At 40.2% G+C, this 27,244-nt stretch overlaps 1 protein-coding gene across 1 annotated transcript; it reads right to left on the bottom strand.

Moving 5' to 3' along the window:
• Positions 1-980: 980 nt before the first annotated feature.
• On the bottom strand, positions 981-18,589 carry LOC131925190 (putative dimethylaniline monooxygenase [N-oxide-forming] 6). Its single transcript, XM_059280475.1, has 8 exons — positions 18,304-18,589; positions 11,770-11,958; positions 10,603-10,765; positions 8,517-8,659; positions 6,996-7,195; positions 4,596-4,951; positions 2,620-2,692; positions 981-1,431 (listed from the first exon to the last, which is right to left on the bottom strand). Exons 1-8 carry the CDS (start codon positions 18,433-18,435, stop codon positions 1,089-1,091), a joined length of 1,599 nt encoding a protein of 532 aa, XP_059136458.1. The 5' UTR covers positions 18,436-18,589; the 3' UTR covers positions 981-1,088.
• Between the last annotated feature and the right edge of the window lie 8,655 nt (positions 18,590-27,244).

The following is a 27,244-nucleotide window of genomic DNA, read 5'->3' as shown; positions in this document are numbered from 1 at the left end:
GTATAGCTGCCAAAGATATTTATATACTTACTATTTCCCCCAAGGGGATATTGGAACTATTCTTAATCTTGATGGAGTCCAGTTTATAATTTTAATGGAGTTTTTGCATTTTGTATTGCATCTAAGATGTTTTAATTTAGCTCAAACAGTTTTCCCATCTTTTAGTTTAGTTTATTAGTAAGGTGAATTATGTTAACCATGAAGCCAGCCTTCTCTTCCTGAAATGTTTTACTTGATGATGTGCTGTTCATTTTATATACTGTTGGATTTTATTTTGCATTTATTAAGAATGTATGCATGTGTATATGTGTATGAGGGATATTGATCTAGATTTATTTTTTGTGGTTTTTGATTTAAGTTTCAGAATGATGGCAGTCTCATAAAATTAATCCGTGCATAATCTGCCTTTTGCATTTTCTGATAAATCTTTACATAATTTGTATCATCGATTTCTCAGATTTTTGATGGAATTCATGAGTGAGGCCATCTTGCTTTTGAAGTTCATCGTGGGAATGTTTTCCCATCTTCTTTGGTCCTGGGGATTGAATACAGGGTCTTGTTCACACCAGACAGGCACTATGTCACTGAGTTACTCATCTCGACCTCCTCCTAGCAATTTTCTATTTGTTCATTTTATTTAATATATTGCATCGGTACAACTCCACCTCCCTATATTCATTTATTGTCAAATACTTCAGTTAGTATTGTGCAAAACATATTGGTTGCTATGCTGCAATATATGATAGCACTCCCCTTACAAACCTCATTAAACTTTGCCTAGCCTGAAAGTCTGTTTATGCCTTCTCAATTTCCCTTCTATTTACCCCACCCCCGCTTATCTCAAACATCCCAAACTTCAATTCAACATGTGAAAAGCCTATTAAAGAAAAGATTCTCATCAGAAACAGATAGGCTGGGTATTTTCCATTTTATTTATCTTTTGAGTCAAATGATCTGGGATTCATTTCACATCTGCCGGAAGGAAAGGAGGGGCCCTTGGAGATTGTGTGTGTGACTACATGTGTTTGTGTGTTTTCCTCTGTGATTACACTTCTAGGCTGGACTCTGGCACCTAAAGGATTTTATTATTAATAAAATGTGAGAAAAACAGCCAGAAGGATCACTGGGAAGAAAAGCATTTTTAACAAGTCATAAAGGTGACAGGGTCTCTGTGTTTCCCCAACAGCCCTTGTCCTGGTTGGCTTCACTGTCCTCTTCCATTGGGTCAAGATGGCATTTCTGGCTCCATCCCACTTTCCTGGTCCCATCAGTCGATACTGGTATGGACTACAAGGGCCAAAGAACACCTCGAGGGCCAGCTGGGGATCAGTCAAGAAGAGCCAGGGTAGGTTAGGCTTGGCCCCAATGAAGGAGCTCAGCTCATCCATGTATGTGATGTAATCTGTCTGCAGAGTGTGGCTCTGGCCAAACCTGAGGACAAAAAAATAAAAAAATAAAAAAATAAACAAACAAAAAAAACCCCACAAATGATTGTCACAGTGGCAAATGGAGCATTAATCCTGTAATTTATGTCTGTTGCACATCATGTCTCATCTGCCAATGTTAGATTCTTATGCAGGTTTATTTGAAGTTTAGATTTTGCATAGTTTCAATGCTGCTAGAGTGCAGCAAGATCAATCATGTCATCCTTTCAGTTGGAGTGTGGCGTTATGTGACTTAAAGAGCAGATTGTCACTGACATTTGAAGCTTTTCTCTCCTTCTTATTTGTATTCACTTCTAAAGGAAGCATGAGCACTGGACATGCTCACCTCTGAGATATGGCTATGCCCTTTGAGTTGGATGAGGTTAAATGGGGACTGAGGGTTCTGTTCCTTTTCTCCTCTAGACCCTTGAGCTGATGTCTACCCCGGGACATTCACTAAATAGTATGTTGGAGACTAGAAAGAAGAAACAAACTTCCCACACAATTGTTTACTTATCCAACAGTGACTTGATATTTAATTATACTTTCAACAGATTTTGACAGGTAACTTGAAAGGAATTTTCCTTGAAAGGAATTAACCTGAAAAAGTACATTTAGACCTAGCCACATAAAGGACTTTCTACCCGCTGTACTTGAAAGCATGTATTGAACTTGGAGGTGAATACTCTTTCTCAGAATATACTAAGGTAGCTGAACTGAAACATAAATTTTTATTTGAATTTATCAACAGCAAATCGAATTCTACTGCTCAATTTCCAACCAGCTAGTTTTCTCTAAGAAAAGGTGCTTTTGTGGAAAGATATGGAGCCATTTCTCAGCCTCATTACCATGGACATTTTGGGCCAGATGATCCCATGGTTTCTGAACTGCTCTTTTTGGTATATGGTAGCTCCGGCACCCAGGTGTCTTACTTATAGGAAGCTTCTGGCTGCCAACTCTACTTGCAGACCTCAGTTATCTCTAGATTTCACATGTTCCCTGCAGGGCAAAAAATCTCTCTCTCCTGAGTTTACAGTGGCAGAGAGTGTTTTCCCTCCAATGTGGATCAGTAATAGCCAAGATTAAAAAAAAAAAACGAACTGTTAACCACTGGCAACATTAAAGACCTTATTGATGTTTTCTATACATAATGGAAAAATTAGAACTCATTTGATTAGTGAGTGTAATTCCTTACCACTTGAGTTTCTTGCCCATTTTCTCATCAATGTCGTCCATCATTTCATTTTTAGTTGGCAGGGTGCATGTGTCTGGAAAAAGTATAGGGAAAAAGACAATGACATTAGTCCTTTATAATGACACGGGATGGGATTCATTATTTTTGAAACAAATCCTTAAAAAGTGTTTGAGTGGCTACCTTAATTTAGCTGTGTGATATTTTTATTTGTGGGTTCATTATAATAAAGCGATATTGTTTAATAAAAAAGTTTTGTCTTAAGGAGAGCTCTCTTTCGTGTTAGGAGCCAAATGACAGTTCACAAATATGGAGACCTGGGAGGGAAGTGCACTTGTGGGAATGGAAAAGCTGGCCCGTATGTAATGATCCCAGCAGAGATGTTTGTAGCTTTAAGTTACCCAACCTTCTTGATGTTTATGTAACATCATGAAGAGCCTGGTCCTCAGCATACCTCTGCAGTACCTCATTGCATACAATGGAGTAATTGTGTTGATACTTCTTGTCTCTATCCTCCCATTAAAATTTCCCTCAAGTAATAATCTGGAACAATAGTTGATACTGAAGTCCACAGTAAGTAAAGTAGATAATAAGAGGAGACACAGGATTCCAATGTCAGTATTCAGCTGGATGTTTAAGGGATGGCTGAAAAGCTTTGGCTTTCTTGCAGACCTCATCACTGTGGCTGGCTGTAATTTACTCACCGCTGAAACAATGGAATAAGGTTACTATGATATCTGTGGTACATGAACACCGCCCTGACACTGTGAGCATCTCAGTCTGCTTGACAGCACCCTATGGCCATTATTTGCTGTGTGTTTTACCAGAGGGAGAGGGATCAGAATTTTTGTCTGTTTGATTTGAAATTGTGACCTAAGTAAGTGATAAGGCAGATGTTCACATGCAGCAGAAGTTCTATGAGTATGTATCAAATGAATAAATGGTGCTGTTTGTTTAATGTAACTTTTCTAGGTTTATGAATTGTATCCAACCTTCTCATAAAAAATCAGACTCTGGGTACACTGTTGGGCTTTTAAGAATAAAAGACAATGGAAGCATTGTACAGAAGCGTGTCCTTATTCCAGATTTCACGACAATACTTTTAAATAATCATTCCTAATAATATATTTGAAACAGAAGCATATGTATCCACAGTACTTTTTTTTAGGAAGATTAAACTCATTCTGTGATTTTAATATTTTCCTCATTATAAGTTTTTATCAGTAGTATGTTAGGGAAGTTATATTTTTGTTGCTTAACATTTTTTAGCCATTGAATAAGAAGACACTTTTCATAATAATAATGATCAATAGTATTGTAGCCATTAAATCAGTGTATTTAAGTCACTGCCTCTCTCCATGTAATTATATGTCCCCACACAAGAGTTCTTGTAGTCCCTTGGGACCATGTAGTCAATAGTAGAGAAAGAGAAGGGAAGAAGACCTTCAACAGTGTGAGAGGGACATGATGTTGACACAGAGGGAATGGTAGGTTTCTGGCATGCCCATCACCCCTGACCCAGCACCCCTTCAGTATTTGTACTTAATACTGCAATTACTCCCTGTTACCTTTATCATACATACAACCTTACAAACTCCCCCCAACTTCACTGTCAGAAGGTCAAGTTCTTTGATATAGCTTATTAAATCTCCTCCGTGCTTTCGTTTCTCTCTCCATTGCTTGTCACACCTGTCCTTAATTTTTAAAAAATGTTTCTGGTTCTTCATACGTTCAGTGCAATTCCTTGTACTTATGGCTCGATTTATGTTGTTTTAGATGGAATAAATAAATCCCAGACCAATTCTCCTTACCAGAACACCCTGAAACCTCTCTTGTGGTAACTTCCTCTCCTCATTCCTTCCCCATCTGCAAAGTCAAGTTGCGTGCCTCTCTTGTTCCCATTGGATCTCTAGCACAGTCATCAGCTTATAGTAGGCAATTATTGCCTTAGTGAATGAAAAATAGAATGACTCACATACTTGCAAACACTTTAGCAGCCCAGCGTGCCTGCAGGTCAGCTGTGGGGATGGCAGCACCAAGGGACTGGACAAGGCCAATCACTGCCATGGTTGGTTTCTCCAGTTGAGGAGGGAAGATGCCTTTGTACAAGGTGACCTCATTGTTTCTGCTTTTGATGATGGAGTCATCCAGGAAGGGGTAGGCATAACCATAGCCTGTTGCGAAGATGACACAGTCAATGTCTTCAAACACAGTCCCATCCTCAAAGACAGCGGAGGTCTCTGTGAACTTCGTCACACTGGGCTTGATGGTCACAGTGCCACACAGGATGCGGGCTGGGAGCTCATCATTGAACACGGGTTCTTTCCTTAGGGGACTGTGCAGATGTGAGAGGCAAGCACCATGACTGTAACAGTCATTTCCATGAAATCCCTGCAACAGCCCACACCATTACAACCATATTTGATCAGTTATGTACCAACATGAGGGCCACTAGAGGATCTTCTCTTATGGGAATTCCTTTCCCATTTATGAACATTTCTAAGAATTTATGCCTGAAATTTTCTTGATTCCCTTTGAAACAAAATTACATTATGTGTATTTATACTCTTTGGAGACTCACCAAATAGATGAGAGTAAGAATGAATTCTAGATACAGCAAATTAGTTAATAATAAAGATTCTAAAGCTAGACAACACATGTTTATTCCTAGCCACATCTACCAGCTGTTATTGCTCTATATTTGTTTCTCTATATGTATAACTGGAATAATGACAAAATTGCCCTCACAGGGATATTATCACTGAATGACTAACTACTGAAACAGTACTAAACACAGACAAGAGCATTGCATGTTAACTGCTATTATAACTCAAAGGCCTTGCATGGCAACATCAGATTTTTGATGATGGGATATCTTACCACCATGTTTGGTCTTTTTCCATCAACTTCTTTGTGTTCACAAAGAAAGAAATCACCTTTTGTATTGTACTTTGCCAAAATTATGGCAATGAAATTTTTCATGAAACATATTTCATTTTGACTTAAGTTTTCTTCAGAGATTTCAGAATTTTCTCTAAGTATCCTACATACATACAAACACTGTGAATCTTGGTATTTATTTATGTATTTCCACACTGTTTCTTATTCCATCTGTAACGATGTCCCCTTTCCCTTTGCCTTAGTAGTTAGCTAACAAGAAGATCACAGCATACCTGTTTTCTTTCCCTGTTCTCCTCTCAACCAAGGGAGGAATGAAAATGTGTCAACTGCAATTTAGGGTCTCTGGAACCCTTTCAAAGGGGGAGCTTAGTTCTGAGAATGAGTGGATTCCCAAAACTATTTTTTTGTTGTCCAAATGGTAAAGCCCCAGTATAATTTGTAGTTACTCTCATAAGATAAAACATTTTAACCAGATCAAACTTGGGAACTTTTATTATGTTAAACAAAATTCTAAACATGTAAATTCAACGTTACTTTTTCTTGAGAGTCAGAGCAGTCCTTAAATCTGGGTGGGAGAAGAGCCTTGGAAAGAGGCTCTGGCTCTTAAAAGTGGTATTTGGTATTCTGACTTACAGTTCCTCCTCACTTTTTCTTAGTGTGTTTCTCTAAACAAATGAAATTTTTGGCTAGCATAGGCCAGAAGGGAAAATTTCACTGCGAAACATTTCTTACCCACCAAATATTCTTTTTTCCCCTATGAATATACTGATTTTTCTATCCACAACACTTCCCTAATTAGTGTGTATTGAGCACTGTCTGCAAAAGAAGTAAATCAATGAATCTTACTAATTTTATGGGTCACATCAGTTCTATCAAGCTCCATTGCTTTACACATTCCATGTCTCTTGATTGTCTCTCAAAGTGTGCAGGACGTGGAAGGGATTGTCCACTCCTGTTCTGGGCCTCCTCCTTGCTGAGACACATCAATTTATAGTACATTGATAGATGGTCCTTAAAAGCATATTAGGTAATCCAAGACTAAAAGGAATTCATATTTGTAAGTTTTTATAATTTATGAAGTAAATTAAAATGTATATTTATCTTTTGAAATATTACTGTCTTCAGAGGTAGACATTGTTATGGATATCATTGCTTACCTATAAACATGGCTATTTTCAAGAAATCCAACTTGAGTTTTTTCAGCCCATTAAGTTCTATGCAATGGGTTGTAGCTAAATGAATTCTGCTTATTGGATGACTGTTTACCTCATCCACCTTCACTTTGCATATCCACACACATTTCTTGACTAATTTCTGACTTGCACATAATCTTTGGTTTAAACTGTGTCATCTGAGAAATTCTTAATTTAATCCCACTAGACTCAATGGGATAATGAAAGTAAGAAAGAGGTAGAAGTGAATAACCCGAACCAGTGCTCTCCTAGATTGGATGATAAAATACGTCCTATTTGTCATACCCATTTAAAGGCATCAGGCCATAGTTCTCATGCTTAAACCATGTGTTCATCTTCTTGACATATAACCAGTCAGAGACAAATGAAGGAAGGACATTCCGGAGGAAGGATGCGAAGCGAGTAACATACACCATATCCCAAGGATACCCATCATTCCAAACCCGACTCATGACCCAGGAACCACTTCTGGTGCTGATAATGACCTGATTGGGAGAGACAACACGGATTTCAACATCCTTCTGTGACAAATAAGTAAACATGGCAGAGTTCTCTGGAGACATATCTAAATGTTCCCTTCACTATCCAGTTAGGAACACTTTCTAACAGGTGAGTCTAGATGAATACGCTACATTTGCAGCTAGAGGGGGTTAAGAGTCTTTCCTTATCACTCTGAAGGACTGATATAAAGCTGTTCAAAGAATTATAATCACAACACCTTGTATAAGAAGCCTCTATGGCCAACTGTGCTTGGTTTAATTTTTATGAGCTCATAGACTAAGATGGCTGGTAGAGACTAGTCAACTGAATGAGCCCCAGCCGCTTTGGGTAGTAGAAGAGGTTGGGCTGAGTTGGGAAAATTGAGCTAAATAGGTAGCTGAAATGAGATTGAGGAGATGCCACAGATTTAATACTGCTGTCTATCTTTCTTCTGCTTTTCTAGTCTTCCCTGTACATGTGCACACAGAGTGTCTGTTCATCTTAAGCTCTGGAAGCCATCTAAGCCTGCCAGGTCAATTGCTGGTGTATTTACTATCTTTGTGATAACTTAGGGGGATTCTTAGTTTAAAAAAACCAAAGCTTTCTTTTCATTCTTTTAGGAGTAAACTTGTTTAGTATCTGCTTGCTTGAAAACATGCTGAGGTTCTCTAGGGTCTACATGTCACAACAACTTGAATCTCCTGGAAGCTCTCATTGACTTTATCCAGGTCGAGTTAGGTTGTCTGTTCTTGGTGTTGTTGTTGCCATACCTAATTACACGGGGACACTCATCACTTCCTTTGGAGATGGTTCATACACCCATAACCCATCTCCACCCACTGACTGTTCCTTAAAGTTGTAATCTAGTGTAACCCATATCTTTAATTTTAATTTAACAGTTCTGACATACAATAATGCCCAGCACTTGCTGAATGCTTGCTTCCAAATGAGTGAATGAATGAATGATGGTAAAAGCCCGATCATGTGATGTTCCAGAGCTTTAGACTGGCAAGCAGTGTCTTTCACATGGTAGGTGGTAAGAAATGCTGTTAAATAAATAAAGATGGAGCCTGACTAGGAACCAGCTGATCTGAAAATTGTTAAAATATAAAATCAGAACAAAAAGTAAATGTTTACATACTCACTTACATATACACTCAGACATTTGCCTCCATTTCATCAGAACAAACTTCCTCCCTCTCCAGAAGAATGGCTCACTTAAATCCTCATGATTGGAAGGTCTCCTAAAGCAGGTGATACACTATGGAAACCCTGTCCCCAGCCCCTATTCTAGTTTTATTTCCTAAGACCTTCTGTGTCACATACCTGTGCAGCCAGACGACTGAGTTCAACAGCAATGTCAGCTGCTGAGTTTCCCAGGCCGATCACGAGGATCCTCTTACCCTGGAAGGTTCCTGGGCTCTTGTAATCCCGGCTGTGCAGGCACTTGCCTTCAAAGTGTTCTAGACCTAAGGCGATTTTAAAAAAATTTGAAGACTCAGTTTTCACATTAAAAAAAAAAAAATCCCATATGAGATGCACTTATCCATTTAGTGAGTTTTGCCAGTAAACTCCCAAATAATTACTTCTGGGAAATCTTAAAATCTTTGAGATGTTATGATTTGCATTTTAATAATAATAATAATAATAAATTTATTAAATACTGTCTAAGAGTTATTACACATGATAAATGCTTAGTCTGGTTTTTAATTATTTACTCACAATAATATCCCTGGGTGGTACTGTTGTGACTACATCGAGAGACCCCTGAACAAGACCACCACAGAGCCAATATCCGATGCAAAACACACAAGGGGTTATTGATAACATGCAAGCTCAGGCTTGGTCTGTATCCAACACTTGGCACAGTGTGTGGAGGAGGATGACCCTGAGCTCTCAGAATGAGGGGTTTTTAAAGGGAAAAACTGCAAGCAGGGTGGTACAAGCCTTGGCATCATATGATTGGGTGAGGGTATGTAACCTTTAAATTTACTGGTTGGGGATTACAGTTATTATTTTGGGGCAGGCCTGGACAAGTCCCAGGCTTTGTCCTTGAGCTGCCATGGGGGCTGGCTGACCTCACATATTCCCTTTGACCTATGCATGTAGCTCTAAGCTGGTGAGGGGTCCCAGACAGTAAACAAATGGCTGAACGTTGAGCAGTCAGAGTACGTGCAGAAAGGGAGCTATTGCAAGAACTATGTCATAGCCCTCCTAGAAACTGCTTGCTTAAGTTGCAGGAAACTGAAATTGAGGCCTGATTTCTGAGAGAAGACTGAGCAGCCTGTTATGGCGTCTGCTTGATCCTTTCAGTACATGCTATATGTATTAAAAGATGAAGAAATTAGCATAAAGTGGGGGAGGAATGATGGAGAGTAGAAGGAAGGGAGGATAAAAAATGGGATTGAGGGCAGGAAGACTTTTGAGTGTATTTATTTTTTTGATTGTTTTCATTTTTGGATGGCATCTGTTCTGGTTCGTATTTTTGTCAACTCAATACAAGCTGGGGTTATCTAGGAAGAGCAAACCTCAATTCAGAAAATACTTCCATCAGATTGGCCTGTGGGCAAGCTTGTGGAGCATTTTCTTGACTAATGATTGATATGAAAGGGCCCAGCCTAGAGTGGGCAGTGACACCTCAGGGCAGGTGGTTCTAGATTGTATAGAAAAGCAAGTTAAGTGAGCCAAGAAGACCAAGCCAATAAACAATATTCCTCCATGATCTCTGTTTCAGTTCCTGCCTCTAGGTTCCTGTCCTGAGTTCCTGCCAAAATTTCTCTCCACAGTGGATTATAAATTATTAAAAATTATTCAGTAATATATTGAAGTAAACCCTTTACTTCTCAAGTTGCTTTTGGTCAGTGTTTTATCACAACAATAGAAAAGCAAAGTAAGACAGCAACTGGATTGCTGTTGCTGCTACAACAACAACAACAACAACAACCACTAGTACTACTACTCTTCTCACACACACACATATGCACGCACACACATACACATTTATATACACACACATCAAAATATGAATTTATGCATGCTTAACACACAACACTGAGATTATTAAAATTCACTTGTAAATTATAAATGAAGACAAAATATGACTCTTACTTTAATTTTCTGGCAGAACCCCACATTTTTGGATATGATTGTTCAAAGACCCCACGTGTGTTAGGACTTAAATTTGCATTATCATCTGTGACCTAAGAACTCATGTCTATCTCTGATTTGTACAGTCTTTGGACTTCAGGACTTGGGGAACAAGTTATTATATTTTTCATATCATCATACATAAATATTTTTTCTTTTGATGTTTCTGGCAATTTAAACACAATTTTGTGGAAAGATATGCTTCCACCCTAGTTATTTGCCTATAAATCCCATTATTATTATTGTATATATATTTCAAGCTTACCAGGAAAAGAGTCAGTTGGCATATTGGGGTACACATGATGCCCTGAACAAATCATTACAGCATCAAAGAGCAGAGAGTCTTGCTTCCCATCCTTTTCAGTAACAACCTCCCATTGGCCAGTGGCCAAGAAGCTAGAACATTTCTTTATACTGGAAACAAGGGTCTGAAAGAAAATGAGAAAAAATAATTCCTTCTAAGTTTCTTCTGTAAGTCCTTCTATAATTCTATGTTTCCTTCTTTCATGCAGGATTTTTCTTCCTTCATCTTTCTTTTCTTTCTTCCTATATAACATTAGCATGATATAAACATGTATCAGGAGCATGATTAATGTTTGCAGATATTACTGCCATAAATCAAGGCAATTTTTGACATTGGGAATTCCAAGAATAGATGAATGGATGAAATGAGTAGATAAATGTAATAAAAGGACATCTGGGGCTAACTTCTTTTTGAGTTCTCTCCAGCTGCAGGCAGCTGTTTCTTTACTTCTCAATAAACCTTGCTTTTCTACTCTTTAAAAAATTTGAAAAATGATAGCTGGAAATTTTAACTATGTGTTTGGAACAACCCCAGGGGAAATAATTATATAAATACAGCCTCAGGTCATATTTTTGTCCATTGTTTCCCTCACTATCTGTGTGCACCTTTCATTTAATACTAATTAATTAAGACAGGGCTTTCAAACAAATATGAAATATTACCGCCAGCTCCAGAAAAAATGGCTCCACTTCATAACACTTCCTAGACTCATTAAGGAGACATATAATGGGCTAAGAGGGTAAAGGACAGGGCTCATTTAAGTTGTTACTCTTTTCATAATGCCATAATTTCTAATAAATGCCACATTTGATTGGCCAATGCATAACTAATTGATATTGAACCCACAGGAATCTAAATATGGACTACAGAATTTTGATGATTTTCCAAGCATAAGAGAGTGTGGTATGGAACTTTGCTGTGATAGCATATTTTTCTCCAGCATTTTCTAAGGCATTTAAAAAGTTTCTGAGAGGAATTGGGTGGGGGAGTGCATAAATGCTCTATAATCTAACAGAACCGCTGACTGGTGAAGCGTCAAGACACTTGGTACACGCTGTCTGATGCTGTGTCCTTCCATCTTCTCTGATTCATTCCTGTATTCCAGTGGTACTAGGTACAAGGTCCTACCTCAAACTGTATATATCTTAAAAGATCCTTCTTCTGAGCAAATGCCTTTATGTATTCCTGGAGCTTGCTGTGGTGCATGTAGTTTGGGAAATCATCAGGATAGGGGAAGTCCGGAAAACACATCATTTCTTTGGAAGAGTTGGTGAATACCGACTGGTAAATGCTGGCTCTTCCTTCCTCTGCGTGGCCCTAGGAAGAATAGCAGAACTGTAAAATGAAGCCAAGGATGGTGCTCTTTTCTGAGAATACTAAATTATTAGTTGATCAACACCCCCCTTTTAGACTTTTTTCCTCTCACATATTACATCCCGGAGGCAGTCTCCCCACCCCCCACCCCTCTCCCCCAGATCCACTCCTCCTTTCTCTTCAGAAGAGGGAAGGCCTCCCAGGGACATCAAACAAATATGACATATCAAGTTATAGTAAAACCAGGCACATCTCTTTATATCAAGGCTAGAAGGGGCAACCCAGCAGGAGCAAAAACCCTTTTAATATTAAAAATTAAGAGTTCTTTTTTATCGGTTCTCTCCAATGAAGTCTCACTAGGTATATTAACCACATTTAAGGGTAGACCCTATGCCCAGGAGTAGATGGCCAACATAAGACAAACCCAATGGTTTTGTCTCACGTTGCTTTGTTTGGCTTTTTTTTTCTCTTACTGATCTTTTGTGCCTATATTATGGTTCCTGATTCTGTGTTATTATGGGTTTTGTTTGTGTTTGTGTGTATGTTTCTTCCTTTTTTAACGTGATTTTGTTTTTTTCTTGTTTGCTTTCTAAAGAGAGAGAGAAAGGAAGGGTGTGGGTTGGGTAGATGGGGAGGTGCATGGGATATGGGAGGAGTTGGGAGAGAGGAAAACTTAATCAGAATGTATTGCATTGTATTAAAAAATTTCAATAAAAATGTATGAAAAAAAGAGTTCTTTTTTCCAGATACAGAATAGAAAGCTCTTTACATAGAACTGTACAGAGCTGATCTCTTCCCACATTAACCCTCCTTGCTCTAATTAACCACATGCTAGTTTTTTTTTTTTCAGTCTCTCAGCATTTTCCTTATTCTTCCCTGTGTTATCACTGGATCTGATATCACGCTTACCTTGAAAAACAAGGATACAGCAGTACAGTGTGTGGCTTTTCTCTTATGTGGTTGCTACATGGACATCGGTACCCTCTTCACCAGCCACAAGACCTAGTGTACAAGTGGCTTATCCACTTTGGTGCAATCAGAATCACAAGAAAATCCCCCCAATTGCAGATTCCTGGGTTTCACTTCCAAAATTTTAGATTCCCTGCCCCTCTAATATATGACCTGAGAAGCCTGCGAATTTGTACTTCTAAGAAGTTGCAGGGGATACTGGTGTGGCTGGTCCTGAGACCACAGTGTGGGAACTACGCTCTGCTGTAAATGAGTCCTGTTGAGGAGCCTTTAACTCATCAGCTATGGGAATTCACTATTCAAAAAAAAAAAATTCACAGGAAACCACAGGACTTAGATTATGTGTCACTGCTTGGCATTCCTCTCTAAAAACTCTGTGTAATTGAAAAGTGACTTCTTGTTGAAAAGCAGTCGGAAGCGAAATTGAAAATAAACATTTCCTGTCTCTTGTGTGGACAGGATAAAACATACACAGGGTGCTGCCTTGAAAACACATCTCAAAGCTGGCCATCTCTATGTCTCCAAGGCCTGAAGGAATTCTTATGTAACAGAGGAGAGGGATACAATGTCACACTGTTGCTTGATTTAAGATGCCCATCTCTTGTTCACCAGGCTAGCTTCTGGAAGACCAAGACAGGCAGATCTAGAAAGAATCATGAGGTCTATGTCTCTGGGAGGGAAGGGTTCAGCCTGAGGCCTCAGTGTCTCTCCTCAAGTTGAGAATATATCCTTCCTCTATCTATGATTGCCACATTTCTCATAAATTTCTAGGCTCAAATTTTTATCTTTTTAAAGACTTGCTTGGAAATATTTATGGAGGTCAAAAACAGGGTGAAGGCTCTTCCCTGGCAGGTTCTGGGGTCTGAGCCATTGTATTTATTCACAGCCCTGTCTGTTGCCAGTTGCGAGGCAAGGAGGGAAGAAGCTTTCTCAGCTGTCCACTGGAAAGAGGGAGGGCACAGTTGTGGGCCAGGGAGTGGTTAAAAATCTAAGCTTGCTCTGGAAAAAGAAGTGATATGGCCTGGGACTATTTTCAGATGGAGTAAGTACATGTGTTTTCCTGCATAGATTCTAAGCAATCCTAACATGGAAAGAGAACTTGAAATTTTCTTCAGAGGCTGTTCCTCAAATAAAAGAAATGTACAAGAGTAGACAGTTGCTTCAAAAAGCGTGCCCTTTCCTCACGTCAACATGCGAGGTAGTTAGAACCAGTCAGGAGGGAATTGAGCACCAAGTATGACATAGGCTGAAAGCCTGTGTCCTAGAACTAGAGACCAACAGCTGTGGGTACATTATCAACACATTGTCATTCTGTCTAGAGCTTTGGCATCTCCCCTCTTCTGCTCTAGGTCATAAGTGACTGGAGGACTTGAGGTGAATTCCAGAACGTTCTTTGTGTGTTTTCATCAGTCTGCTTTTATTGCCTCTCATACTTCATCTGTGCGTATCTGTTCAGTTTCTGTTGGGTTAAATAAACTCTCCAGATCCAATTTCAAAACTGCTCCTTCAACTTGTTTTCTCTTTCTCCCTCTCATCAACTGTCAGTCATATCTGCATCCACCAAGCTCCTGTTGTCTTTATTACCCTAACGACATATTTGCTTACATCATAGTTGTTTTCATTTCTATGGCCACTGATAGGTTTCTCATTTTCAGTGACTGGCCCCACACCAGTGCATATATGGATAGCCCTAATGACTCAGTGGGTTATTTCAAAAAAGGCATGAAGTTTGGAAGGGGTACAGGGGAGCTGGAGGAGGGATGAGAGGTAGGTATGATCATACTTTGTTGTATACATGTATGAAATGCTTAAAAATTAAGGAAAATATAAAACACTGGCTTCCTAGTGTACTTATTAGTTGATGCTATGCTTCACACGGTACTGTATACACCCAGGACGTGTCTGTTGAGTAAATACGTGAATAAGTGAGTGAGAAAAATAAGTTCAGATTATTCTGATTCTGTCGTTTTCCTTTTTTTTTTTCCAACCAAAATGATGGCAATCTATTGTTCGTTCCTTGAGAAAATTTTAATTGCTGTGTATGACCATGTTACCAAAGTTGGGGCTATAATCTGTACTCCAAAAAGTCAAGTTCAGCCACCTGTTCTCCAGAAGTCCATTGAAACAGCAAAATTAATAGTAAGAAGCAGAAAAAGAGCTTTAGTCAATGTGGTCATTGGGAGGAAGGACGATGAGATCCGGTGACCTCCTCCATCCGTTGTATAAGTCCTTAAGTGAGATTAAAGTTTATGCACATCTAAGCAGAACAGGGCAAAGTGGGGTCCTTCCCACCATTGACTCAAAATTGTCCAAGCCTCCATTTCATCATACAAGGTAGTCCTACAAGTGTTAGATGCAGTTAGTACTATTAAATCTCTTTTCAGAGAAACAAAGGCCTCCAATATTTTCCTTCTGCCAGCCTGAGATTCCTGGGGGAAATTTCCATTTTGGAGTGTCCATTTTTTCAATAATCTGATAGACTGGGGAATACAAGTGTCCCCTTAGAATATCTTCATCTTCAGCAGGCCATTTACAGGCATACCACCCTGAATGCAACGAAGTTCTGCAGGGTCAAGCTTAGTTAGTACTTTCATGGAAGAAATTTCTTATTGTAAAACTAACCAAGTCTTTTGAGGACGTGGCGCCCTATATGAATATATGAAACTTAAAACTCATTCATATTTAATCTGCTATTCTTTAAACCCCATTTGGTTTCCATTTCTTAGGAAAAGCATACAGTGGAAAGTTCAGAATGATCAGGTTTCTGTCTTCCTGCACACCTTTTTGCACAGCAGGGACTTGCAAGATGAAAGCTTATGTAACACATTTTTCAAAAATTCCTGTCTGAGCACACTGTGCAAAGCAACTTTTCTTAGAACAGAAAGAAGGTTTGGGGATGAGCGGAGGAGACTGGAGTTTCAAGTATTTGAATGTATTCCCAGCCCCCACTGGGACTCTGAGTAGAATGTTGCTTATATACATAACTTGGTGGAAAAGAGACCTTCTATCTTGGGGATAACCAGAGTCTGACTTTGTATCTTATTTAACTATCACTTTTTGCTTCCTTACATAAGCTTCCTGAGGTGGCGATAATGGCTAACTCAGATTCCTTCTTGGATGCTGATGACTTCGACATCTCTCATTTTTATTTCGGGGATTGTTGATTTTTCTTATGATGCTGGTTTTGGCACACTGCCAGTACATCCACATGACAGTAGGCACACTCACAGATCATGACGGAAATGGCATTCTGGAACTGCATCATGTAGTTATCTACTTTCTTTGACAACATCCACTAAGGTTCAGCTCACTGCTATCTTGCAGGAATTTTCTTCTGACTTACGAAGATTTTAGTAGCTTTTTATTCAGTAGCCATCTTGTCAACAACTTTTTATCTGAGGTACTTAGGGCCACTTATTTTGTGGAATATGTATAGTTTTGGATTATGATCCATAGTCTCCTAGTGAGGTCTGGGGTACCTACCTATAATCAAACATGATAAAATTTCTGTAGGATAAAGTAAGAGAGGGAATTAGCTGTATAACAATTTGGCTTATGGTTTTTATATTTCACTGCTACTGAACTTTGGATCACAGTCTGTGGCTCAAGAAGCCAGGTATGTTCACCTATCCTCAATAAGCCAGTTAGGCCACCCAAATTAATATAAAAATCAGAAAAGGGGAAGACCCAGTTATTTCTCCACTCCAGCTCATCTCTAGGGTCCTAAAATGAGACCGATGTTTAAATAGAGGACCAAGGTTAGACACATTTAAGCAGTTTAGGTCAAGGCATGGTCCCATCCACCATTGACCCACACCATCTCTGTGAGGGTGTAAAGCTCTTTCCTCTACAGAAGAGATTCCTCCCTGAATGGTCTAGGCTTTTCTTCTCTCAGCTTGAGATTGTGGGGAAATCCCAAATTCTTGAGGTTCACTGTTTTAATAATCTGATAGCTAAAGTGCCTCTTAGAATATACTCAGTTTTTTTTCAGATTGGTTCCATTACATACCTAATGGTCAGACTGTTTCCGTCATTACCTCATGAAAGGTGTTGCTATCAACTGAATTCTTGTTTATTTGATATCAAAGTGTTGTGGACTTAAGTTATGACTCCCTTCATTGGCAGGCTGGAAACCATTGATGTAGAAGAATGATTATGTCACATGTTTCTCATCCTACTTGCTAGCACAACACAGACACATCCAATGATGATGTAGCACTTAGCTCTTGCTGATGGGATTGTGGACAGTCATGTTATTCTAAGCTAGTAACACTTTTCTGGGCAGATATAACGAAAATGGAATGTTCCAAAAAAAACTTATTTCCAGACTGGAAAATAAAATCTATGACTAGATATCTCATGTAATACTTTGCATTTAACAGGAACAAAAACTATAGAAAAATCTCATGAGATGAATACAGATGTATTCTAAATTAGTACTAAATTCTTTATCAGAGAATGAAAATTGCAGGTAGGCAAGAACTGAGACTGAGACAGGGAAAGATGGCTACATAGTGAGTGTTGTGGATACACTCTCTTTGAGCCAAAAGTATGTATCACTTTCATGCAGTCACATTGACTGGAAAATTCAAGGTAGGAAAGCTAGGAGTGCTCCCAGATTTGGCTTTGAAACTTGAATGTTATATTTATATCGAACATTTCATGGCCATATTGTTTTGAAGACTAGAGGGTAAAGATCATAATTTTTCTCTTCAGATTTAGAGTTGACAGGCAGTCCAATAACCACACACACCATCAACATTTATAATAATTTATAACTGCTCAGAGAGACACAGTTAGTCATAAAATCATATCCTGTTGGAATCACAAAGCACATTAGAGGTAACCTAATTTCCAATCTCTGTGTTTGACAGATGAGTACTTGATCTCCAGAGTGTGGTAGTCAACTTGCCTAAGATCTGCCTAGAAAACCTGAGTTGGAAATAGAACTCAGAATTTGATTCTAGTCCAGATTTTTCCTAACTATTTTGTTGGGATTTAAGAGGAATAAATGATAGAATCTTTGCAAATATACAAGAAGGTGGCAGTGTATTACTTTAAGCTAATTACTGACATTAACACTCCATCCCTTGGAGAACTGGACTCCACCAGACAGGTCATGGTATTGTTGAGGAGCTAGAGACTAGAAATACATCACAAAGTGGTCTGCTTTCTTTGAGGCATCCTTTAAGGTTCAGCTAAGTTCAGCCCTGCTGGTGTGAAGTAGTTTTGAGTGACCCAATATTAATGTGATAGGAGAAGTCAGACTTAACTTTCCAGACCTGGGACTTTTGTGATATGGCTTTCAAGTCTGACCAGATGCGGTTTGCGATGGAAACCATCATTCTGCCTCTTGTGTCCTAGAGATGGACCACTTACCGAGAATTTCCATAGGCCTCCAACATCGTTGCTCCTTTCAAAGCAGATGGGCTCCATCCCTTCCTCCAGACAGCACCGTATCGCAGCCAAGCCACTGACACCAGCTCCGACAATGGCCACTTTCTTGCCCATGATAGATGGTATGAAAAATAAGTTTTTAAAAAATTGTCCTTTGATGCTTAGGGTTTTTCAGTTGAAATTATTAGCCAAGGTTTATGTGTCAGGATCCCCACCTTAACACAAGAAGACACAGGAGCACATTAACGGTGTGTGTTCATTATGCACAATTCTTGTATAACAAGACACTGAACCTTCCTTCTTCTGATTACTCCATTCTCTAAGAAATGAACAAGCCAGTGGCCACCACAGCTGGCAGCACCATGAAGATAACCAAACCAACGCTCAGAATTTCAAATGAAGCTTCAGTAGCTTGAAATTCAAAAATGACTTCTCTGCCAGTTCAGAGTGAAATACAAGGTTCAGAACTAGAAATGGACCCCTTTAGCGAAACCCATTGCATCAAATCACTTCTGTGAATACTGATTGCTTGATTTTAAGAGATTTTACCTCTTAACCAACCACCTTCTTTCCCCTGCCCAGATAACCAACAGCTCTCCAAATGTCGAAGAGAATTGGCTTTTAATGTCAAAATTGAGAAAGGGGGCGGGGATATTTTTCTTAAAGCAAAATTTCCTTTTTCTTTGTATTTTTCATGGTGTAGAGCTCTGCTAAAACCTGAAAGAGAAGGATTGAGTGCTGTAGGAATAAGAGAAGGACCAGGAGGGCATGGGGGGACAAGGAAGAAAGGGCTGGAGGGAAGGCATGAATGGGGGCCTTGGCCCTTGGCTCTAAAAAATACAATGGTGACTGATATGGTCACCAGGATGTAAAGTGAAACCCCTGGGAGATTAAATGACCCATAATTCTTTTATTTGTTCTTGCTTTGAAATTACAGAAAATGTAAACAAAGCCTAAGCACCTGAACCCCAAGGAAAGAGTTTGTTATGCCAACGGTGGGGGAAAATAAAGGGAAAGCTCAAACCTCTTGATTTGAGTTGCTGATCTACTTCTTGTAGGTGGCCAGTTCGTGAAACTGGCCAACGTAAAGAGCAGACTGTGACGTCAGAGGTCTGCTCTCTGACCCCCGCCTCTGCTTCTCTCTCCCCCTTGCTCCAGTCTGTGTGATTCAGGAGGGAGTCCAGAGTGGAAGCACTTAGCTTCCCTGCACAGTTTCATCTCCACCAGGCCTTTTCTTTACCCAAGTGCTAACTTCACTGATCAGTTTCACAGTGTTCTCAATCATTGTTTAACTTGCCCCATTTCAACACTTAGTGGCTTTTTCATCTCAAAGACCTCATTGTGCTCAATTTCTTATTTCTTCTGCCCAGAGCTACCTAAGCAAATGGCAGGGATTCAGAAAGTACATTTTTTAATTTAAGTAGTTGTTTAGGATTCTAGGGATTTTAGGGTACTTTGAAATAAAAGAGCTCCAGCTTTTATCAGGATGTTAGAAAACTGTAAAACTTCCGTGATGCCTCTGGAGAGGTGATTAGGAGTTCATGTGGGAGAAGAGATCACAGAGACTACCTGGTGGGTCTCTGGTTTTCTGGAGACTTCACCTCTCCCGTTTTCAAGCTCCAGAGATGGTTTGCAGTGTGACTGTCATACAGAGCAGGGCTGTGTGAACAAGCTGTTCACTGGCCTGTTGACTAGCTTCTCTGGCCAGGGGATTAGGACTTTTTAGGGAGTCGAAGGATTTCAAGTGTGGAAAGAGCTGGTGTTTGCCAGCCAAGCTGATTATTGTAGAATTTGTGAGAGTTTGGGGAGAGTCCCTAGATGACTTCACACCATGTAATTCTTATGTTTGTACTTTGATGGACCCAAGGGAACATTGGGGTACCCAGAACCACAGCCAGAGGCCTTGATTTATTGTGACTTCACGTCTCTCCCTCTTCCTCTCCAGGCCCACTTGCACTGCACAGACCCTCCTCCTTGCTGGGGCTGTGCCTAGCTCGCTCCCTGTGTTTTAGTTCAGGCACAGCAGAGAGGCAGGGAAGACAACTTAGCCTTATATTTCCTAGAACTTTCCTTCAGTTAAGAGACATCTAACACTGACCTTTTAGTGACACCTTCAGTTAGGTGAGAGGAGGTCCTGGACCAAGAAGCTCCATCAGAAGGTGAAGGGCAGAGCAGTAGAATCCCTGTTCCTTTCTTCCACCCTGTGTTCTTGGTACCACCCTGTCCTGCCAGATGAACTTTGGCTCAACTCTGTTCTTTCTATGGCGCTCCTTTGCCTTTGGCAGTAAATTTCCTCTTCCAGTCCTCAGGACCTATGCATCATTTGGAAGCTCTAACGGCTTCAGGAAATTAATTTTCCCAAATGATAAATTTTATGGTGTTCCTCCCTGGAGATTAGGGCACACACAATCTCCCTTGCTTCCTGATCTCCCCACTTCTTGGCACTTACCTGTTTACCATGATGCCCCGAACTGCCTGTCATTCAGCCACACTCTTTCTCATCCCCCCACAAGGGATCATGCTCCCTCCTGACACAGACCTCTACAGTGCCTCTGGGGGGATTCTCCATGTTCATTTAATCTGTGCAAAGTTCACTCTTCAGTAGAAAGTTTCTTAGCGTTTACGTGTTTTGTTATTGAATTTCTGTAGACCAAATGCTATGCCCACACTACCTAACAGCTGTATGTTTTCAGAAGGTTTTGTGAATTGCCTTATAAATGTTGATTATTATCCTGATGGGCAGATTTTCCATTTCCAGCCAGACACCAACATGTCTGCTTTTTTTTTTTTTTTAATCTTCTTTGGCATCCATCCAGTAGAGAGTTGAATATTCAGTAGAGGCTCAATAGATACATGCTGACTGAACTTTATAGTGCTTTTAAGATGTTTTGTTTAGTTTTTTCTGTAAAGGGAATTTTATTATTACCACATAGATGGGTGCAAAACTTAGGGATTTGTTTTTTTTGAGATGTTATATTATATTATAAAATGTATCTTATTGAGATATAATTGATGAATAAAACATATATTTTGAGGTATACAATATAATCTTTTGCTATAATATACAACGTGAAATGGCAACAGGCAGGCTAATCAACATATTTATCACTTCACATGATGACCTTATTGTTTTTCTATAGTTGAGAACATTTAACATCTCCTGTTTGGTAAATTTTAAGTACATGATATTTGCTTTAATTATTGTTAGCGTGCTGTACATTGAATCTTCAAAACACACTTGTGCCACCTGATGAACAACATCATCCCTTCTTTCCCACTCCCAAACATCTGAGATGATTTAAAGAATGCTTGCAGGTTCAGTTAGTGCCTCTCAACTTCAAGCCTGTTAGTTTATGCTCTGTTTTAAGAAGCTGGGCAGTAATGCTGCTTCTTCTTCTTCTTCTTCTTCTTCTTCTTCTTCTTCTTCTTCTTCTTATTATTATTATTATTATTATTATTATTATTATTTTGCCTGCTGGCTCCTTGTCTGGGTGAGTCTCAAAGGCTGGGAGTGAAGGAACTTTCTCCTTCCAGTTTCTATTAGCATTTCTGCCACAAATGTCCTCATCCCAGCTACCTTGCTGACGCTTTAGGTAGATTCAGTTACAGTGATAGTTGTTCCCCCCAACCTGTAGAACCAGTCTCTCCATGTCACCTCAGAGACAGGGGCCCAAACCACCTGGCACTCTCCTCAGAGTTGAGGCACCAGCTCTGCCAGTTCCCTTAAGACCTTTAGTTTTTAATATTTCCGATCTATTTCCTTAGTGTGAGTTCCGGTCTCTCTCCCTTCCTTCTCCCCTACCCCCGTGTATATGCAGACTCATGCTCACATGCATGCACATGCAGGCCAGAGGACAGCCTTAGATATTGTTCGTCAGGTGCTGTCCCAGATAGATATCTTCATGGTCTGGGACTCTCCAAGTTGTCCAGGCTGGCTGGCTAGCAAATCTCAGGAGCCTCTGGGCTCTGCCTGTTTTTGCCTCTCCAGAACTGGGATTACAAGCATGGGCTCCCACTCCTGGCTCTTCTGTATAGTGTCTGGTAGTCAAGCTTTACCATCTTAATTATCTGCTCAGCCCAGAACCTGCTCCTTTTGTCTCATTAGCCCTGGGAGGGGCAGTGTCTTCTGTGGTTCACACCTCTGTGATATTCGGGGCTGTCTTTACTATTTAGATTCTCTGATACCCGTCAACACTCTTTCGTATGATATTCTTACAATGAAATTCTCTCTTCTGACAGCATCGTAATTCTGAAGTTGGTGCCAGGAAGAGTCCAAGCAAATAGTATGTGGCATTTAGAGACATGTTTGGTCAAGTCCTCCACTTTGTAAGTCCTGAGTTCCTTGAGCATTGTGAACTCAGAAACAGAGACTCATGTAAGGTCACCATCTGTTCTTGATTGTGAAGTACTCACTCAAGCGAAGGTGACCACTTTGTCCACCAGGCTTTTAGACGGCAGCACCCACGTGCCAGACCTAAAGAATTTCTTATTTCCTGTAGCTTCGTGACCAAGTTTGCTGAAAGTCAAAATACATCTTAACTTTTTCACTCTTCGACATTATAAGGTAACTGAAAAATCTCAGCTCTGGCAAGCATTTCAGAAGCACTGAGACTCTTGAATCTTTGGGTCAATCAGTTTGAGCTTCTCTTGCTAGTGAGTGTCTGATGACACTTGTGGTTACAAGGGACAGTGGTTCTCCTTGAGATCTTCCTCAGCCCATCCAGCAGGAGGGAGAGCCATAACCAGATACAGATCTCAACCTGTTCCTGAGGACACAGGAAGCTCAAAGTCTGATCTAGGAGGAAAGATGTAAAGCAGGTTTGAAAGATGCCTGGATTGACCCAGGCAGGCGGATAATCATAAGTATTCACATGGAGGTGGGTTTATTCATGGACCAACCTGTAAGCCATATTGTTGATCTGGAACACAGTTACAAGAGAGACTGGAAAAGCAGGTTAAGCCATATTGGGCGGCACCTCATACATGATTTAAGCAGATAAAGGCATAGCAGAGAATGATTTTTGAGCCGAAGTGATGTACCTAAAGGTCCACTTCAGAAAGGCAAGTGGAAGGGACCACGGGTGTGGGGGTCCCTGCAAGCATCCTCAGCAGGAAAATGAAACTCAAGAGGCATGAAGGAAAACTCGGTTCAGCCCGACTAAGTCAGTGCTGGCTCAAACTTCTAGAGTCTGACACCAAGCAGTTTACTGCAAGCATATTTAAACATAGTATAACTGTTGAAAAAAAGCTTCCTGCTGTGATACAATCCCACAATTGTATCAAATCATATCAAAACTCAACTTCCATATACATGTGACCATGAAGATGGGTTCTACAGCTTAAGCGTTTAGGATCTGGTGTGGCCTCTGACTGAGAAAGTGTAGAGGTTACCAGGCTACAAAGCACATGAGACATCTCCCCTAAGGATGGGTTATGTTGACTGAGAGCTAAAGATACATGTCTAGGGAGGGATAGTCTGGGATAAGCATTCTGGGGGATTTGGGTGAGGTCAGGATCTACAATAGCTAAGGTCACCAAGTTGTTAACAACATCCACTCCCAGATTTCTGGGTGGAAAACAGAAAATAGTGTCTCTATTAAGGAGACACTCCTGCATGATTAACATTCCTGGTTTCTCCAGTGTTTATCTGTGAGCATGAGGACCTTGTGCCCTCTACATACAGAATGGGGTATGGCTTGGGTTCTGGAGTCTAGCTGGCCAATTAGATGATCATTCAAGAAATAATGATAGCTAGATCTAATACATCTCTATTTCTTCTTCATTTTTAAATCCTGTGGTATAGACAAAATATTTTCTGCTCTATTAATTTATATTTGCATATTAACTACTTTGCTCCAACAGAATATAAACTTAGAGAAGAAGGAATAATTTCTACCTAATTCACTCTCAAGTCCCCTAGTCCTGGAACAGGTCCTGGTTCACAATATGAATTCAAAGACAGTGCAAAGCATGACGTCTTTAACATTATTTTTACTAAAAACTTTAGACTGGGAAATATGATAATGATTTTGGAGTTAGTAATTGGCATAAGAGAGCTGTGTGTAGCAGAACAGAGCTGGGAAATAAGCAGATGAAATCATCAACTGTTGTCTGTTTATGTGATGCCAAACAGGATAAAGACTAATGGAGAAGAGGTTAGGGGGCACCTGGATCTGACATTTCTAGTTCAGAGCCTCTCCATAGTTTACACAAGCTCCAGAATAGATGACTATAATCACCAGTCCTTCTTTCACTCAGAGGAATTTCAATCTTTTGGTTTTGATACCTCTAAATACTGATTTGGTACACATCAGAGTGGAATGCGTGTACCCACCAGAGGTCGGGCCCAGAAGGCCTCCTTCTTTAGTAATTTTGTGTCTGATGCAAACCTTGCATTTGTACCCTTATTAAGGCTTGGATAGGTCACACTGGAGTGGACCATTCTAGTGACCTTGAGAACATATAGCTGTCTGATCACAGGAAGTGTAATCAGCCAAGGACTCAAGTTCCTGAAGCCTCTGAACTGAGGCCACATTTGTCCCGGATGCTGCCAGATGATGGCTGGATTTGTCAGGGGTGCTAATCGAATCTATTCCCTGTACCTCAGGACTTCTCCAATGTCTAGTTTTGGATTGAGGGTTCCTTCTATGACCTTGTCAAAGCTGTCTTTGATTGTTTGGCAGTCCACAGTGTTTCCCTCCCCTTTGTCTTGCATTTGGTATCAGACTGATTTCTTCTTCTCTGGCTTCCTCAGCTTACATTTATCCTTGCCAGGTACCCTTCTGGTACAGCTCTGGTCTAGAGAGTCTCAACATATTTCTTGGAGGACTCTGTTCTTAGAATGTACTTATTCTCTCTGACTTGACTTCTACTTGAGCTTGAGCCCCATCCGGATGCTTAGGCCATTTCACTGGGATTCTGGTTCTATGCCTAGTTCTTAGCAGCATCTCTTCTACATTCAGGAGCTAGATCTTTCCTTCAACTGTTTCTGGCCAGAGTGCTGTGACCTAGACACCTACAGCCTTAAGCTCCACTAGCATGCCTTCCTCCATAGTGGCTACAAGTTAAACTGGCCATCTGTATGTAGTATTAGCCTTGGAATGCTCAAAAAAGTTACATGGCCTCAAGAATTAGAGCACTAATCACTGATATGATGACATGTTGAAATTTACTTCTCTCTAGGGAAAGAGGCATTTTCAACTCTTACAAGGAATTCTTAGTGGCCATAAACTATAGATCCTTTGTTAATATTAGTGTAAAAACAGAGGAGATATGGAGGTGCATGGGTATTCAGTGACAGCAAACTCTTCTGAAGATTACAGAAGCTGAAAGGGAAAAACAGTAACTTCCAAGTGTCAAGGACCATTTGGACTCTCTACATACCCGTGACACAGGTTCGATTCAGTACTGAAGTCTTTGTCTGACAAATACCCACACAATTACGTAACAAACAGGAGGCTATACATTTTCATGGAGGAAATAGTATTACAGCTTAAACCCTTCCAGAGTCACAGGTGGGCAAAGGCCTGATCAACTTACCTTTCCACATAGCCCTTTATGCTCAGGTCCTCATTCACAGGAAACCTGGTAGGTCAATCTGTGGCACGGAGCTGGGAATGCAATCGGCATGACAGTCTACAGCACACAGTTTGACTACTAAGGGGCAGCTCAGAATACGAAGGGGTGGTCAGAATCTCCTCTATTACTATTGTGCCAACCCAAGGGGACTGGCAGTGGGGAGCTGACTGTTCAGACCACTGCTTATCTGTTCTGTGTTGCTGAGAAGAACAGCTCACAGACTCTAGAGTACAGTACAGCAATATAATAAATACACAGCTCTGCATGATAATGCACAGCCATGGAGCCTCTGACAAGGAGATATGCGTGAGGGGGGGATAAAGTAATAGTTAATATATATATATCACTTGGAGGTGTGGGCCACCTAACAGAAGTGAATGGAAGGGCATGCTCATGAGCGTCTGGCCCCCTCCTCCTGGTGGCCAGCTGGAGAAGTGCAGAAAGTATCTCTCACCTAGCACAAGGCCAGTGTGCTAGTTCAGAAAAGGCTTCACCAATGTTTTCATGCATAAATTAAGAGTACTATTATTATTTTTAAAGTATATGTTGTGGTCCTCAGGGGTTTCCTTCTGACCTAGGAAGGAACAGTAGCAAAACTACAATCGCTCAGCGGATAGAGGATGGTACTCTGGAGCTGTGGGAGACACAGTCTATTTTTAATTTCTCATTTTAGACATTTGCGCTATCTCCAACATTTTGTTGTTAAAGACACTTTGCAATAGGCAAAATTACTGAGAAATAAATGATGTATTTGAAAATATTAAAAAACAGAGCAGAAGGATTTTATATTTTTTATTCATATAGACGATAATTATTTTTATGCATGAAGTATGTTGAGTACTTCTTGGAGTACAAGCATTACACATATATGATATTTGTGTAATATAAGTTTGTAACATAGGGCTGCTATTGCTATATTGCATATGTTTTATTTCTGTCAAGATACATTTTTAATTTCTTCTGTACTATATCAGTGATTTTTGGAGAATGCTGTTGAATTTCTCATCTTTCTGAGTTTTGAAGGCTTTCCCTAGGGAATCTCTGTGTACAGTGAGATGCCCTTTGAATGGCAATCATTTCCTGATCTGCTGGCCTCGTCATTCTGGAATAACAACTGTCCCCGATTTTTGTTGCTGTGATGAAACACCTGAGGCAGATCAGTGTGAGAGCACGAAACCCTGGCATTGGCTGAGTGTTCGGTGTCAGACTGTGGTAGACAGAATAGTGGGAACACATGGGAGAACTAGCTAACATAACTGCATACCAAGCCAGGACCAGAAAGAAGAAACCAATGGCTTATAAAGCCCTTGAAGGCCTGCTGCATGGAATGACCCAAGGATCCCCT

This window comes from Peromyscus eremicus, chromosome 15 (genome assembly GCF_949786415.1).
Source record: "Peromyscus eremicus chromosome 15, PerEre_H2_v1, whole genome shotgun sequence".
Classification (NCBI taxonomy): domain Eukaryota; kingdom Metazoa; phylum Chordata; class Mammalia; order Rodentia; family Cricetidae; genus Peromyscus; species Peromyscus eremicus.
This window is presented reverse-complemented; position numbering and strand designations above follow the sequence as displayed.